The sequence below is a fragment of the Poecilia reticulata genome, linkage group LG13 (genome assembly GCF_000633615.1).
Source record: "Poecilia reticulata strain Guanapo linkage group LG13, Guppy_female_1.0+MT, whole genome shotgun sequence".
NCBI lineage: Eukaryota > Metazoa > Chordata > Actinopteri > Cyprinodontiformes > Poeciliidae > Poecilia > Poecilia reticulata.
This window is the reverse complement of record NC_024343.1, coordinates 23,765,420-23,783,779: the sequence shown is the minus strand read 5'-3', so window position 1 is coordinate 23,783,779 and position 18,360 is coordinate 23,765,420. Positions and strand designations below refer to the sequence as shown.

The following is an 18,360-nucleotide window of genomic DNA, read 5'->3' as shown; positions in this document are numbered from 1 at the left end:
TTTCTTTTTTGCACCTTGTAAAGTAGGAAACTGGCGCTCTGCGGGGTGGAGGAGGAGTTGCCAGAGGCAGGTGATTGGTTTAGCAGGTTATTGCTTTTACTTACGGCAATCTGTCATGTGACTAAGATTTAAGTCACATGACGTGATATAGATATATGATGTTGATATGTAAAAATAGATATTTAAGTCTACATCACAGTATTGTTTGTGTTGACAGTAACTTACATAAACCTTTCTGAACAGGCGAGGGCGCACTTTCTCCGTCTAAAATCAGGTAAACCGTTCCTCCCCTCCCTGGCACCTCCAGACCCGGGCCCCCTTCCGGCCCGGGCCGTGGGCAGCAGCCCCCCCATAACTCCGCGCCTGGGTGGAATAATGTAAAATCAATATTTTGAGCTTTACATCATTTAATTATGTTATTCCCTTATCAAAACCTGTTGCTTTGATTCCTTTAAAGGTTACCCTCCATAGCAACCATTTGGGGTTAATCCAGAAACTAAATCAAAGGGGGAAAAAAAAATAAATAATAGCTTCTGGATAAGCAAATCTTATTGGAAAAAAATGCTACTTTGAATGTAGTGGAAGCAGCATAGAAATTTGTGGCAACCAGTCTTCATCAATCATTGAAATCTTCCAAAAATACATTGAAATATGTGGTTGTAACATAACAAAAGTAAAAAACAAAGTTCAGGGAGTTTGAATGTTTGATACAATGTTGAGTTGTCTGGCAGTAATACATCTGCAATTTAATAACCCTTCTATAATTAGATGAAATAATTCACAAATATCCACATTAGTTCTTTACTTGAACAGGATATGCAGAACTAAATTGTCTTTCCTCATATAAACGAAACGCGTTTCCAGTAACGCTTTAGTAACGGGATAATGGCGCCCTCGTGTGGTCATGTACTATTATTGCAGAAACAAACCTGCGTTGTTGCTGTACCACCGAACGGCCAGAGGTGGCAGTAAGACGTCACAGCAGCCACGACTGCTGCGCCGCCAGCGTTACCAATCCGGCTCAGAGAAAGAACCAGGAGGTAACAGGGGGCCGCACAATTATTAACAGTAAAATAAGGGGAGTCGACGAGCAAAACAAAGCCCTTTTCTTCCACGGATTATCTGAATTGCCTTTTGCAGTCCTAACAGTTGGGAGAAAAACATCGACAACGTCATATACAAGGTATTTTGTTGTGTATTTACATTCGGTTATGAAGTAATAACAAGGAAATAAACAGTGAGCAAAGCGGGGCTGGGTGAAGCTGGCCTGCTGCTAAAGACAGGCATGGGTTTCAGCGAGGAGCCGCTGGCAGGCCTAGTTAGCATTAGGCTAAGTTAGCTTTCTAAACCTGATATGCTCTGCGCATTAAATTAAGCTTTCCAGGCTTTACCCAGACACGTTTTTAACACGGGTCACCCTAACTTCTGTCATAAAAGACTTGTGAGCTTCAAGCAATCCTGGTGGTCGAGTTAAGACGCTTTCGGACGCTACCCAGCTGCAGCAGTAGCTCTGTTTGTTGGACAGTGATTGAAAGGTTATAGGCCACGTTAGCTTCTGAGCAAAGTTCAGCTCAACAGTGGAGACAACACAGGCGACCCTTGTTTTAACTGTGTTGTTAACGTGCACGGCACTGAATCGACTCAGGTGCGTTTTTGTTAGCGCTGCACACCATCACAAAGCAGGCATGGAGATCACGGATGGGCGGTGCTCACCGTCAGCTACCGAGGAGGCCCTTTCTCTCTCTTTCTCTCTCTCTCTTTTTTTTTTACCAGTCTTTTCAGCTAGTAGCTGCAGTTTTAACAGAGAAAGGCGTCGCTGCACAATTAAAAATAAGCTGATGAGGTTAACGAGCGCCAGCTATGAGTAATTGATCTGTGTGTCAGGTGGTGTGTGGAGAACCTGTTCCTGCCCGGACTGAAGGGTGTGTGCGCCGCGGTGGAAGGTTTACGGGATTTCTCACAGCTTTATTTGCTTTCAGGAAGATGTAGGCACTTCAGTCAACACCGCGGCTTGTGTTTCTGCAAGGAATGGAGTCAGTTTGGGCTGAGTTAATGTGAAATATGCTGCAGGTTGAGTTGCTTGTGACTCTGCCACGCTGATATGTTTGCGTTCTTCCGGTGGAGCATCACATTTTGAATCCTAATTTCAATAAATATGCACTTTTTACAATAGGTTTTTATTTGTGTTCTTTTAAAATAATGTGCAGCTTTAATCCTATCTTTGATGAAGCTAATTGAAAACCAGGAGGCACCCTCTGCTAAAAGCAAAACACACTGACATCTGTTTGTTTTAGATTGATCAGATCAGTGTTCAGTCTTCATGATCTAATCAAGCCTACGTCTTCCAAAGAACAAGAGGATTCTTTATGGTTCTGGCCAAGAGCAAAACTATTACACAACTGTACTCTTCTATACACAAATGTTGTTGGTATATGTTTTCGAAAGCCACCTAATCTAATTTTGATCCATGCATATTATTATTTGTGCAGATAAAATAGTTAAGTCATAGTTATTGAAAACAACAACTCTTATAAAGTTAAAGTGTAGATATCACAAAAAGAAAATAAAAAAAAGAAATGTTTATAGTAGATAAAAATTTTATGAGAATCATTTGGAGAATAATCACAAGGTCAGCTTATGTTGATTTCTATGTCAGCCACTTTAAATGTTAATTGCTGCAATATGTTTTTCTTTTGAGTCAAAATAAAATCACAAAAATCACATGGACCTGCTGAGGAGTCTCGCCAAATTATTAGTTGCAACCTTAGCTGTGGGCAGAGTGGGTAGTAACTATTTACATTTACTCAATTACATTTACCTGAGTAACTTTTTTTAAGTACTTTTAGGAGTATTTTCACTATGCTGTACTTTTTACTTTTACTTGAGTAATTCTATTACGAAGTATCGCTGCTCTTACTTGAGTAAAATTTCTTAATTCTCTACCCACTGAATGAAAAACAAACTTATTTTAACCAAACATTCAGCAGACACAAACAGCTGTGGTTTTAGTTAAATTTTCATAAGTTTTTTTTAATCGAAAGAAACTGATTTATTAAAAAAATAGATTTTGCTTGATGTTATTTTTTTGTTACTTATGTGAATTATTGCCATTTTTGTCCTTAAAATATCAACATTTTCACATCACTTTATGATTTGGTCCATTTATTGATGTAATTTTTAAATATGAAATGACCGATCATTTAATGTCATCGATATCGACTTTCTGAAGCGAGCTGTTATGATGAGAAGTTCCTCTGGCGGATCCAAGGATTCTTAGTTTGCTCCAGCACGCAGTTTGGATCAGGACTTGTGGAGGGTAAGCGGCGACCTGCAGGCCTTGAACCTGCCATATGTGTTGCCTCCTTATTTGCGTCACTGTTGCAGAAGTGGGGCAGGAAGGCGTAGGGAGGCTGGGCCGCAGCCTGACGACTACGTTAACGAGCTTTAGCCCCATGGAAAAGACGGATTTGGCCGCCTGCTGACAACGAGGTGTGTCTGGGTCAGCAGAGATGTTAGCATGTCAAAGTGCACGGGTCATTAGTGAGACACGGTTTTATATTGCAGCTTAGTCACACATGACACATGCATATTTATAAATACATCTCCCACTTGGCTGCTACTCAAACATTATATTCCTGGAGCTAGCATTGCTTTCTAAATGTGGACTCTGTCCAGACAGAGGAGAAAGTGGCGACTGCTCCAGATTTAGAGGATGACAGCAGAACAAACGGTTGGTCTCCAACACATCATCTTATATCTAGCAAGTTATTTTCGTAATTTACTGTCTATTAATTTCTCTTCCTGCTACGACAGGCGTGAAATTACTTTAATAACCCGATACTGGCTGGAAAGCACAACGTCTCCCCTTTCTGGAACCGTTGAAACTTTTCAGAAAGCGCAAAGTGTTGAAGAATTACGGTACTGCACATTTGGCTGGGTCGTTTAGGACTTAACGGTTTAACAGATGTGTTTATCTTGTTTTCGTTAAGCGCTCTTTTCGTGATCTGAAATATAAATTTCACCGTAAAGTTCTGATGAGGACTTGACGGTGGTTGGAGGTTGGATGGGCCGGGGTTCTGTTGGATCAGCCATTCCTTCATCTGATCCAGAACTACAAAGTTTTCCGTTACGGAAAAATCTTATAGGCGTGTTTTATTAAGCTTGACGGCTTAGATTTCTGAGTGAGAGCTCAGGCCCATACAAAGGTCTGAGATGATGTCATGGTTGATTATTCATCATTTAACCAGGTGATTCAACAGGTTTAATCTCTACATGGGAATGATTTAAAAGTCAGATTTAGAAGTGATGTTTACAGGGAGTAAAATGATACACCTCTCCCTCCATTTATCATTGAATTAGGTGTTGATTTAAATCATAAATCGGATATTAATAGTGTTTTTCAACAGGCTAAATGCAGTGTCTGGACACAAGGTTCCTATAATTTTGTACATTTCCTTCCTCAGGTGGACAGTCCGCTGCCTGGTCACTCGTGGTAACTCTCCGCCATGCCTTTTCCCTTTGGCAAGTCCCACAAGTCACCTGCGGACATCGTCAAGAACCTTAAGGACAGCATGACCGTGCTGGAGAAGCACGACATCTCCGATAAAAAGGCAGAGAAGGTAAAAGAGACACAACCTGAATGTTGTGAACTTTTTTTACAGACAAATAAGATTTTCCATCTGAAATGCAAAGTTTGTGTATTTCTTACATAGTTTTGACTCATTTACTGCTCCGACTTTGTTGTTCTTTCAGCTAACAGCTGAGTGTGTATACCCGAGTTAATGATTAATTGATTGCTAAATTAGTTGAAGATTAATCCGATTAATTGTCTCAGCCCTAATTAACACAACACATGTATTAATACGAACCGTCGCAGCACAGATAGGAATTAATTTCACGCATATTTGTAACGCTAGAGGGAAACGTCTGAATCTGTTCACAACAGCAGCTGTGTAAATATGCTCAGTAAGAAGCCGGGCGTGTGGCTTTGGAGACGCGAATGACACACAGGACCGGCTTGTTTTTAATCAGCAGTTTGTAAAACTATCAGAAAGCCATTGTGTCATATCGCTTGTTGCTTAGCAACTTCTGATAATTAACAAGATTATGTTTCACCTTTGATTTAATTACTCCAATGGACACTAAATAAATCATCTGGTGATGTGAGTGCTGAAGATTTTATTATTATTTACAGAGAACCTTTTAAAATCTTTATTGGCTTATAAACAAGCATGAAGTTGGTGCAAAACTACCAGAAACTAACATTCCTGGCCTGCTTTCTGTTACTTACTCGTTCAGCTTATAGACCAATGGTTCTTGACCTTTTTTGAGGTACCGAACTCAGATTCATATGCACATTCACTGAACCCTTTTGTAGTGATAAATAAAATGATTTTTCCCCTCAAATTCAAGACATATAATTTTAAGAAGATCACTAAGTCTTCTTAAAAGGTAGAGTTTCTGAGAACAGTTCTTCAAAATATAGTCAGTGTTTTCAGCACAGTTGAGCTGACTGTCCAGGAACAACCCAAGGTATTTAAAATTTGCCACAGTTTCAACAGGTTGGCCATCGAGAGAAACTGGAACCACTTTAAGGTCTTGCTTAGATTATTTAATTAGCTCTACATTCTTAAGAGAATGAAAAATTAATAATAAATAATAAAGACTTTGCGGTATTCTGATTTAGTAATGTAATAATATTAGTTGTGCTACCACCCCCACGCCACTAGAGGCAGTACAAACCCAGAAAAGATGCTACAAAGGAGCAGATTTAGAAGTACACCGAAAGCTACAGAATTTGGTAAAAACTGTGAGCTTTGCTGAAGTAAATAAAGACACAAGTTCAAATCCATGCTGAGAGTGGAGCTCCTTCAATCAGGGCTCCTCCACAGCACTGATTGGCTAAGCTATGTAACATGATCTTCTGCAGCAAGTGATGGCAAAGCGGGGCGTCTTCACGACTTTACACAAGTGTGTCTTTACCTCCTTGGCAGAGGCTCCGCCGAACCCTGAGACCGACTCATCAAACCCCTGAGGTTCAATCGAACCCAGGTTAAGAACCACTGTTATAGACGCTCTCGTCGATAAGTAGATTAGTAGGTGACTTAGGCCCCGTTTACACGACAACGATTTCGGGGGAAAACGGAAGAGTTTTGTTGCGTTTGTAGTGTGCGTTTACACGAAACCACCGAATGTTTTCTCTAACAACGGCACAGATTGAAAACGGGTTCCAGACCAGCTCATGCATAGTATGACGCAAAACATAGCTGCTTCCTACAATCCWCAGAAGAAGAAGAAACTACTCACAATGCTGGTGTTACTGTTTCCCCATCAGATTCGGTTCCCTCAGCGTCTCTTCACCGCTCCGCACCGCCCAGGTGGCAAAATACACGGCTGCTTGTTCAGCGCTCTTATGTAGAGAACTACGGACCAGGACCAGCCCGGCTCCAGACGAGTTTAACAGGAGGGGCACCGACTTATTTTGGGGGGCAAAATGAGTCTACGTAGCTGAACATAGACAACAACACCAGCAGCCTACAGGCTACTTGTTAACAAGCTTAACGTGCTGTATTGATATTAGCCAGTCATCTTCTAGCTAACATCACCTGCATCCAACAGCGTTACTCAACTCAGTCGGTTAGTTCGGGGGAAAAACTGTGCCAAGTTATTTACGTTTTGCTGGTTTGCTGCCATGATTCTAACACACACACACACACACCTGCGCAGCAGCATCAGGTCTCCTTCGCTGCCTCACAGGTGTAAACCCAGCGCAAGCGTCTCAGCGTTCATGTTGCGTTTGAAGGCGGCTCGGAAAAACAGGTTACGACTTGTTAGCGACGGATAAAACTGTTTTAACTGCTGAAAAAGGTAACAGAGGACACGGATATGGGACGTGCGGGAACTCCTATTTTATCAAATTGATATAGGAATAACAGACTGTTGGCCATTCCAAGGTAAAAACAATAAACAGCTTCCAGTCCGGGCCGCTACAGACACCGTGAAAGCTCAAACAAGGTTTTTCGGCAAAGTTATCCCACTTTTTCCAACTGCATGCGCCCTAATCAGACGCACACAATGCGTGTTCTCTCACGGAAATCCACATGCCTTCAAGTACAACTTTTTTTTAAACACATGCGCACTTTCAAAGTTTCAAAGAACCTAGCTCCAACTAGGCGCAGCAAGAGCATTACACGTTTTCGATGTGCACCGTTACTGTGTAAACACAGATCGTAATCAGAACGTTATCGTGTAAACGATCCAACAAAAACGGAACAAAAGTGCCGTTTTTGTTGGATCGTTGTCGTGTAAACGCCCCCTTAGTGTTTAGTGGCACGTCGACATCTGGCAGGGAAGGAAGCTGGAACTGAACTTGTAACTTTCAGACTGTCAGATCTCTGCTCCTTCCCTACTGCTTCAGTCGCCATCAGTTACTTGATTTAATGTTTGGTTGAAATTAGATCGGATTTATTGCAACTTGTTGGAACTTCCTTGTGGTATTAATGGTTTATATCTCAGTTCTTAAAAAATGTGATTATATATTTATATTTTTTATGTGTAAAAAGTGAAACCTAGTATCTGGTTTCCTTTTTGCTGTTGTTCTGAGTCGTGACCTCAAAGCTGAGGTATGAACCAAACCGCAACCATTACTTCCAGGTCACAGTGCGCCAGAAAGTCCTCATGTTACTTCAGTCAAAAATGGATTAAATTCAGTTTTTATCCTAAAACGCTACACATTACAGTACTTTACATGTTTTTTGCAAGCATGCAATATAAAAAATAATCTAAGAAATCACATAAGTATTCACAGCCTTTGTTTAACAGTCTGATGAAGTGCTGTTAGCAGCAATTGCTGCCTCAGAACTTCTTGAATATGATGGCATCATGTTGACACGTCGATCTTCAGCCGATTTCTTCTACAGCTCCATCAGTTTAAATGGAAAACATCGGAGCTCAGCCTTTTTCAGACCTCTGACTAGAGGATTCAGGTCGGGACTCTTTGCTGAGCCGCTGGAAGACATTTGTAATTTGTCCTAAAGACACTTTTTGACTCCTCTCTGCTGAACCCCCAGTTTAGATACGAAATCACCATCAATAATCGAAGAGAGACGTAGTTCGTTATGCTTCACAGGTGTTAGCACTGCTGGCATTACTGATAATTAAAAACATTTTCATGGTTTGTAGATCCTAACCTGACAAAATGTTCTAGTCCAGAGCAGTAATACGTCCAGTTTCCCGCTAAGCGGAGCGGCTTCATGAGCGGATGCTTGCGATGTTTCAGGCTGCAGAGGAAGTGTCGAAGAGCCTGGTGGCGATGAAGGAGATCCTGTACGGGACAAACGAGAAGGAGCCGCAGACGGAAGCGGTGGCACAGCTGGCCCAGGAGCTCTACAACAGCGGCCTGCTCAGCACCCTGGTCGCCGACCTGCAGCTCATCGACTTCGAGGTGAGAGCTTAGTTTTGTGTAGGCCTGTCACAATAAAAATCAGTTAATCACAGGATAAATTAAATCATTTCAATAATTTCTATTAGCATAACTTAATGTTTTTCTCTTCCTATCAAAAACTGGATGACATAAGTCTTCAGTCTGGTGCCTTTGTCTCAACCAGACCTTTTTTTTCAAGAACTATTTTATTTACAGAGACTTCAAAATTTATTTTATTTATTACTTCTGTTTTATTTATTTCTTTTGGATATTTAAAATTTCTTCCAGTTCCAGTGTTAAGAGTTTATTAGAATTTAAAGTTTATTGATATTTAAGGATGTCTTCTTGGTTTATTATGCCATTTCTATTACATTACTTGAAAATGGGCTCAAAATAACAATATTATTGTTTATTGCAATAACTTCTGGGAGAATTAATCGTCCAGCCAAATTTGTTATCCTGACAGGCCAATCTGAGTGAGAGGGAAGGAATGGGAAAAAGGAAAATATTAAATGTTTTGGATGATTCTTTATTATTTAAAGGGGAACATTGTTTAATATCAACTTTTTTTTAGTTTACATCATGTTATAATGTTATTCCCAATCATAGACATGTTGTGGCTATGATTCAGTTTGTTTTTGTGAGAAATCTTTGCATCTCTCATGGCGTAAACGGCATAATGAGTAGCATTGTCGTGACGCTAAAGGCGTCATGTTGGAAAGAGCAGGAGCTTCTTAAAGAGACAGAAGCCCAATTTTAACACTCCAAATCATGAATAACTCCAAAGTTACTTTTGATACAACATTTTTGTAACGACTTAAGGCAGCATAATTACTTTATTGTGCTATGAAATGGCACTGTGTGCCTGGAAAACGCAGGATACTGCATGAGTAGAGATATGATTTACTACTGCAGAAGAGAAATAAGGTTATTCATGACCGACGTGTCGGTGTTGATACGTGTGTAAACTCATGTTTCTTTGGAAAATGTCAGGCAGCTGCTTCAGGCTGCTCTGACTCACCTTATCTATGAGTCATTGTGCTGAAAGAACGCTCATTTCCTCTTTTACACTGGCACATCCTCCTTACTTCAGACAAAGAGCTGATCAAGGATTACAAATTATACAAGACAGAAGCAGGACAGGGATTTAAAAGTTTTCATGTTTCTTTGTGAACCCACATCTTTCCTGTGGTTGCATGATGGACACTTTCAAATCGAAAAGCCGGGGTTCCTGCAGAAACATTTTTGCTTTGCAGATAAGAAAAATGAATTGACGTAATGACCAAATACTAAGACGAGTGGCGTATGAGTCACATCGACGTCATTATTATATTGCCAAGTATTGGCTCCAAAATTAAAACTATTAATAAACACTACATGAGGTGGAATATGGTGGTGGCAGCATCAAGTTTTTGCTTTCCTGGTTCTATTAATTATTGACTGAATGCAGCGCACATCACGCTTTCACCTTAAACTTTTTAGTTCTAAACATCTCTTTAAGCCATTTACCGTTTTGTTACATGAAACCCACCTCTAAAAATAGGCTGGTGTGATTAAGACGTCATGAATTTCAAAGGTCAAAGGGTACAAATGCTTCAACAGGGAACCGTAAATAAAGAGAAGTTGTTCTGACAAAACTGGCATATCAGCTAAAATGTCTAAATAAGCATTTCTTCTGGATGCAGATGGTTGTAGTTGTTGCTGCGCAGAAACACAGAAGCAAAAAAGTGTTTGAGGAACTAAGAAAAAGGTCTGAATGAAGCAGTTGTTTTTTTTTGTGTCCATTAGCTCTTCCTCTCTGGCTGACAATAACTTATATTATGATTTGCATCAGAAACGGCATAAAAATAACAAAACAGTGCCACACTTACCGTTACTGACATTCTCAAATAGTCAGACTAATATCGTTGAATCTATTAATGATTATAAGACTCCTAATAGCATCAAAAATACAACTTGAAGCTTGAGTTTCATCATGATTTGTCTCAAGCATCTGTAGTATTAGTTGATGTTTTTATTTTTCTGTCGCTAACAGGGTAAAAAGGACGTAGCCCAGATCTTCAACAACATCCTGAGGCGCCAGATTGGCACTCGGACACCTACTGTAGAGTATCTGTGCACCCAGCAAAACATCCTTTTCATGCTGCTGAAGGGGTAAGAGTCCGGGCAGATGTTTTTTAAAGCTTTTATTTTATTTCATGTTTAGTATAATTTTAAATTTGTTCTAAACGATTAAAGTTGTCGTAATACGTTCAGCCTTTTTGATGTATCCTGAGGTTTTGCTCTCTCTCACTCTTTTGCAGCCTAAATGAACTGCAGACATGTTTTGATGTGCTGTAAAATACTTTCCTCTCTAGAATCTCTTCTTCCTCAAACTTTGTTTTTAAACACCTCATGATAAAGATAGTAGCTAATCAGATAATTGCATTCAGATAGTTAGCATCTGTTAAACCAGGGGTCTAACAAAGTGACTCTGGACTTTCCACAAGAGCTTAAAATTGATAAAGAGCCAACTATTGTTTTATAGAGGAAAGATATAAAACAAAGGCATGTTAGTTTATTTCAAGGAACAATTTCATTGAATTTCCACAGCAAAATGACACTAAAATTACTTTAAAAAACATTTTTTCTTGTCTTTATTTTGGCAAATATGTGCTTTTATTTATTGACATATTTTCCGCAAATGTCAACATCCCATAAAAGAAAATTTATCCATATTTTCTTTATTTTAAAATAATAAACAAACAATTCTTTTAAAAATAATAAGCACTTTTTCTATAGTAGGTATTTATCAGAAATTATAAATGGCCTTTTTTCCGAGCATTTCATGCTAAATTTGTGGCTCTAAATTGGTTCTTAGCTTAACGGAGGGTAAAAAAGCCTCTTTGCATTGTAAGGGCTGCAGACCCCTGTGTTAAACGGTAAATCACTGCTTCCTGCAGGTACGAGTCTCCGGACATCGCCCTGAACTGCGGCATCATGCTGAGGGAATGCATCAGACACGAGCCGCTGGCCAAGATCACGCTGTGGTCGGAGCAGTTCTACGACTTCTTCAGATACGTGGAGATGTCCACGTTCGACATCGCCTCCGATGCATTTGCCACTTTCAAAGTAAGTCAAGCAGCTGATGGTGAATCAAGCAGCATTAGCTCTGGTGTTCAATAAGACCACTGTAAAACGACTAAAATATTATTTTCAAATGACTTTTAAGTGATGAGCAGAAATGAAGTTGAGTGCATCATCAGCCCATCTTCCATCTAATAGTCCTATAATTGTGTCTAGGTTATTTTATGAAAATGGAGATTATTAATGTCACTATTATAAATGCCTTTGCTGCAGGATGTTTTACCTGTTATATTAAAGCAGATGATAATTTTACAATGAGGCGTTTATAATGGGTTTTCTGTTGGAGCGGCTCAGATTTAGATGCATTTTGGGGATAATAGACAAAGTGCATCAAATCTGTGGCAGCTTCACCTCTTTGCTTTCCAAAATATCTTATGCTGCATTAAAGAATTAAGAGTCAGCCTAAGCCTTACTGCAGTCTAGGTCTGGAGTGATTAATTGTGATGAATCAGTTATTTAAATAATTGTTAGCTAATTTAGTGATCAATTAATCGTTAACTGGAGGATTCAGACAAAAAAAAGACGATTTTCAGAAAGAACAACATATTCAGAGCAGTAATTAAGACAAAACTGTGCAAAAATATGAACATTTTCATTTAAGATTTTAAAAACAAAATTTGTGAATAGTTTTAGCTTCACCCTGTTCAAATTCTGTGAAAAAAAAGATTAATTACCTTTTGCTATCCAATTATTAAAGCTGAGCTTTTCACATGTTAATGTTGGCAGGATTTCTTTAGCTGTAGCTGCATCCTCTGCTACAAATGATCAGGTTTACGTTAATTAATTATATTTATTAGTGCTTACATTATCAGCATTACATTAATGCTGATATTGCATTTTAGGCATTTAAATATGTAATTTCTTCTTCAACGGGGATTTGAAATATTTATATTTGTAATATTCAATATAAAAAAGGCTACAGATTTATCAGGTTAATTGTCAAACTGTTCGATTGGTCGATAGCTAAAATAATTTTTTGTTGCAGCCTTTTCACAAGCTAAGTGATTGTTGAAAAGCACATCGGCTAATGCACATTTTCTCTGTTTATGTTTATCTTTAGGATGTTTAAATATTTTTAATTTGGAAAAAAACTTGAATGCATTTCTGAGGATGATCCTTGATGCCGTCCAGTGCTGAGCATGTTGTCTGACGTACGCAGATCAAATGACACGTTTACGGCTGTAAACATACAGTATATGTTTCTGTTCCCAGGACCTCCTCACAAGACACAAGCTACTGAGTGCTGAGTTTCTGGAGCAGCATTATGACAGAGTGAGTTCACACACATCTCAGAGAGTGATGTTTTAAAGGTTTAAAATATGAAAACACTTTGCAAAACCAGTTGCAATTGATTTAAACTTCAGTCATAATAGATTTCTAGAGGAAATCTGCAGCTGCTTGTTGAACTTTTCAGGGCCACTTTTTCCACTGAAACCCAGAACTTCAGATTACTTTAAGAGCAGCAGATGAACACTTTGTCTGGAGGATCAGCTTGTCACCAACTTCCTCCTTAACAAGTCCCAAGCAGCCATTTGGGAGACCGTTTGCAGCATGAGAACACAAAGTAACTGTCAGATTGTGTGGGAGATTTTTTTGTGTGTGTGTGTGTTGATATCAGACGGAGAAAACGCTGTGAAAGTCTGTGCTTGATCTCCTTCTCGTCTCTAACCACAGCCATGTTTCTCTCTCCGCCTCCTCCAGTTTTTCAGTGAATATGAAAAGTTACTACACTCAGAAAACTACGTGACTAAACGGCAGTCCCTCAAGGTAAGAACCCCAGGTTGCACGTATAAAAAGATCTCAGAGGGAGGCAACTCTATTTAGAGAGTTATTTAAGGAAGATCGTTGGGTTTCTCCGAATGCATCCGTCACCTCATGTCTGCCATCTAGTGGTTGGACAAAAAAATACTCACTATTTTAACTAAAGCTAATTCTTTTGAGGTTTATTTGACTTAATATCTGGATAGTATGACTATAAATGAATCATAGTCAATACTAAACATATAACCTTATATTCAGTTCACAATACAGATTTATATTGATCATTATTGACCACAAAGAGAGGACCTTCAGTTGTAAAATCTGAATAATTACTCTAGTTTAGCTTAACGAACAGAACTATTTTTAATTTGTGCTTCACTTTGTCTCTCTAAAATTGTCTAGTTGCTTGGGGAGTTGCTTCTCGACAGGCACAATTTCACCATAATGACGAAATACATCAGCAAGCCGGAGAATCTCAAGCTAATGATGAATCTGCTGCGGGACAAGAGCCGCAACATCCAGTTTGAGGCTTTCCATGTGTTTAAGGTAAAGATCAGCGATACTTGGTCAGGGCCAGAAGACGGATTAGATATTTTATATTGTAGGGAATGTATGTGTGTAGTGTTTGTGAAATGTCCCTCAATTTATGGACCTAGAAAATCTCAGGTTTTTCTGCTCTGAAGTGTATTTTACTTTTCTTCAGTTGCTTCATCGTTTTACTGTCGGCATTTCTGGGATAACTGATAACTGTGACAAAGGGCTGCAGCTGTTTAATCACTTTTTTTGCATGAAGGCAGTTAATAAGCTTGGATACAAAACTGTGAACAACCGGCTTCTTCAGGAATGACCTTTTGGAGGTTTACCCTCCTTGTGTACGCTGTCGATGACAGCAGCGGTCCTCTAGTGGTTGGTTGTGTAGCGGCTGACCCAGAGTCAGAAACCGTTTAAAGGCTCAGGAATCATTAGCATGTGTTTCGATTTACTTAGCTGATTAGGGTGTGACATCATGAGTTTCCAATTATTATCTTTTTCACATTATTTGAATAAAGTTTTCACTATTTGTAAACCTTAAGCCATCAAAATGACAAAAAACAGAAGCTCGGGATATATTTATGTGATGATTTAATATAATATGAGTTTCACTTTCTGAGATGACTGGCAAGAAATGTCACACTTTTATGCAATATTTTTTACTTTTTTAGCTGCATATTTAATAAGGCTGGGCAAAACATCGATTTAATCAAATTTTCTGTTCATAAAGATTTCATTTTTTTCACAGTTGCACTAGTTGGGCTCAGTGATAACATTTTGTTTTTCCATCACATTTTACAGCTTGTATTTAGTTAGACTTTTAATTCAGCTTAACCTCCCAGATTACTGAAATATAAGGACGTTTTTGAAAATATGTCCCAGCAGCTGTAATTTCTTTTTAAGAAAGAAAATAAGTCTTAGATGTTAGTTTAAAGGCATATTGCTCAGCATTAGCCTGTAATGTATAATATATAATGATTAACTTAGATTCTCACATTAAAAACACGGCTGTATCGACTCTCGTCTGTTTGTCCTCGTCCATCTCCAGGTGTTTGTGGCCAACCCCAACAAGACGCAGCCCATCCTGGACATCCTGCTGAAGAACCAGGCCAAACTCATCGAGTTTCTCAGCAAGTTCCAGAACGACAGAACGGAGGACGAACAGTTCAACGACGAAAAGACTTACTTAATCAAACAGATCAGGGACCTGAAGAGGCCCGCCCCGCAGGAGGCCTGAGGGGGAGAGTGGCAGGGCGAGGACGGAGCCTCCAGTAGCCGGTCTGGAAAACATCCAGACGGCGTCTGCTTAACGGAGCCATCGGCAGCAGCTGCTCTGGTTTCTGAACAAAAACTGAGGAACAAAAACAAAACCAACCCACGTCAGCTCACCAGGAAGTCGCCAGCTCTTCTGCCCCTCAGAACATTTAAGATTTTTTGTTTTTATCCTTTCTTTCAAAAGATGTCAGAAAATACTAGTAGATGCTGCTGCTGCTGATTTATTATGTTGCCACAACAGTTCATCACACATAAAGAACAAATTCAAACTAAGGCAGGCTTTCTGAGAGCTGCGACAATAATCAAACAGATACGCACACAAGCAAATAATAATAATAATAATAAAACATGTGGACACAAGTTGCCACTGAATACATCGGGATAAACGGTACGAACAAGAGCTTCAGAACTATTGTTGCATGCCTTGAAATACGACAGATCCGTGGCCGGCGCCGGTGCTGCAGCCTCTGGCCGGCGCATTCAGATTCCTGCGCATCCCAGCGGCCACTTTGGTTTGCATCTTGGCCTTCATCTAACAAAGCAACCAGATGCCATCAGAACCATTTAATACCTCCTGTGCGCTTTATGACAGCGCTTGAAGCACAGCTGAGGAGGGAGGGTTGTAGGGTATAAAGTAGTTAAAGCCCATGATTTGGGTCATTTTTATTTTTTAATTATCTGGGACAGGGTGATCGTGTACATATGCCTTTTTTTGCTTTGTAGATTTTTGTTTAACCTTGACATAAATATATATTATATATATATCACCTTAAACAAACTGTTTTTGGTTGTTATCAAGTTACTTTCTGGAGCTTAAGAAAAGTGACATTCTTTCCGCATTTCATTTTACTGGTGAAATGATTGCTGGGGGTTGCTTTGTACATAACTTAAAGGGCCAGCTCACATTTAGCTAACCTATAGGATCTTTAACAATTTGTACAGCAGAGGAATGTCATAGTAACAGCTCTGGGTCTGTTCATTTACATTTTGAGGACCTCTGCAGAAAATGTGCAGGGGTGCAGTGCAGATGGGGAGTGGAGGGAAGAGCAGAGCATTAACAGCAACATTAAAGCGTGTGTGTTTGCACTTTGCGAGGTGCTGGGTGATTCGTTTCTCCTCACCGGGGCGGTTTTTCTTCCGCTCCCTGTTTTCTTACCGCTTCGGTTTGTAACATCAGAGTGCCATGTTAGGCCCCCCGCCCACAGTTCGTGAGCTTCAAGTGGGACCGGATTATAACGCTCTCACCGTCACCCTCCTCTTTGTGTTTTGAGCCTATTTATAATTCCAGTACAATGGTGAGCGTAAAGCATTGTGGGTAGCAGAGTGCTTTTGGGTTTGCGGAAGCTGAGAACAACTGATTTAAACCACACGTATTGTCTTCATTTGCAGTGAGTGACGTTCTAAAAAGCATCTCAGAGCAGAAAACACTACAGTAAGAGCCTGGTGTCCCCGTCGTTCACTCTGAACATGCATGTTGCTTCACTGGTTCTGCATGATGCTGCACTAAAGATTGTACTGGAATTGCCCCCCTGACCCGTCTCCCTTCCAGCGTCGGACAGTATTGAAATGACAAAACGAATCCTTGACAGTTTACGGTAGTGTGCTGACTTTATCTCCAGTCTCGGCAGCGAGTGTGTGGGAGCTTTCTGATGTGTCAAAGGCCTGGGCCCAACGATTAAATAAACATTTGACATAAAATGCAGCTGTGTCGCGCTTTATTCATGGGAGCAAAACTCATCTTGAGGATAACGAAATGCTAACTTGTTAACTTTCCGAAATGTTGATTTACTTTTTCAGGTTTAAATTTGCTTCTGAAATGACATAAAGAATACTGTGCTAAAAGAGGAAAGAGAAGAAAATTACTGTATTAATCATTTTTACAGCCAGATCCAGGATCCACCTGCAGTATTTTAGGGGGTGATAGTGGAAAATATTCAAATGAAGAAAACAGGAGTTTCCCCTATTGAACTGTCACTTTTACTTTCCAGGAAGAGATTGACGATTTTTCACTCAAACACCACTTTTTGCAAGAAGGAGAACAGCAAGCAGATATGCTCAGTGTCTGTTCAGTCTGTCCTGTTCCAATTAGACTCACTACCTTCATACATGAATCTTGTCACAAAGTTTCTCTCAGGGAATCTGGGAACCAGCGTTTCTGGCTCAGCATTATGTTGACAAAAACCTCTGAAACCTTGAAAACTGAGGAGCGCTCCGTTCTTATCTAAACCCTCCCTGAGTTCCAGAAAGACAAAAATACAATAAACCTGCAAGATGAAGTAAATATTTTTCCCAAGTTACACAAACAAAAGAAGTTATTTTCTGAAATTCTCCTTACAGGGTTTTTATGACTCTTTTCTGGTAGTTCTTCAAAAGGTTTGGAGACTGATTTTTAAATTTTTTTTATCAGACTTTATATAATTTTATAGACGTTTCTCTGTTAAATATAAATAATACGGTAAATAAAAGTTCATAAATACAAATGATAATAAGAAATCTCCATGGCATACTGGAGGGAAGATCTGATGAGTTTTCTGACTGTGAACCCAAGTAGTATTTGTCTTGATCTGATTGTTGAGCACTCTACAGATTTGACAAGAAGAAAACAAAGGAATACCAAAAAAACAACTAAAAATACCATTTAAAGTATGTGGAGAACATGTGAAATGTGTGGGAGGATGTGTTCTAGTCAAATGAATCCAAAATTTAGTTATCTGGCCCACATGACCAGACAAATGGTCACACTGGTTGATAGATAATGTTTCTATCATAATCAGATAGAAACAGATAATGTTTCTATCTGTTTATGATAGAAACAGATAATGAAACATAGTGGCAGGATTGTATTTTGTCTTGTACTAAGATGGCAGAATAATTTAGAATTGGGCAATACTGAAAGAAGCATGTTAAAACCTCTAAAAGAGTTGAAAATGGGGTGGATGTTCACCTTCCAGAGGGTCAACTAAAACGTCAACTCAGTGCTTTAGATCAGGAGGGATAAAGTCCAGTCCTTGAGAAATATCCTGCAACTTTCCGATGTATTTCTTTTCCAACACACCTGAATTAAATCGCTAAATTTCCTCACCGGCGTTCATTGAGCTCTGTGAAGGGCTGGGAACAAGCTATTAGTGTGATAAACCTTTGGTTTAGATCGAAGTATGTTCTTGACCTTGAGTGGCCAAGTCCAACTCCAGACTGAAATCCAATTGAGAGTTTGTGCAATTGAAATAAGATACAACTGACTTAGG

The 18,360-nt window shown here is 39.5% G+C and overlaps 1 protein-coding gene across 2 annotated transcripts; it reads left to right on the top strand.

Moving 5' to 3' along the window:
* The first annotated feature begins 980 nt into the window (after nt 1–980).
* cab39 (calcium binding protein 39) lies at nt 981–16,817 on the top strand. 2 transcript variants are annotated; one of them, XM_008426135.2, is made up of 9 exons: nt 981–1,183; nt 4,464–4,619; nt 8,279–8,443; nt 10,458–10,576; nt 11,365–11,533; nt 12,761–12,820; nt 13,250–13,315; nt 13,712–13,855; nt 14,889–15,077. In XM_008426135.2, exons 2-9 carry the CDS (start codon nt 4,506–4,508, stop codon nt 15,075–15,077), a joined length of 1,026 nt encoding a protein of 341 aa, XP_008424357.1. In that variant the 5' UTR covers nt 981–1,183; nt 4,464–4,505. The 2 variants fall into 2 exon arrangements, with proteins under 2 accessions (XP_008424357.1, XP_017163877.1); XM_017308388.1 differs by lacking the exon at nt 981–1,183 and having other exon boundaries at nt 4,506–4,619; nt 14,889–16,817.
* Nucleotides 16,818–18,360: the final 1,543 nt, after the last annotated feature.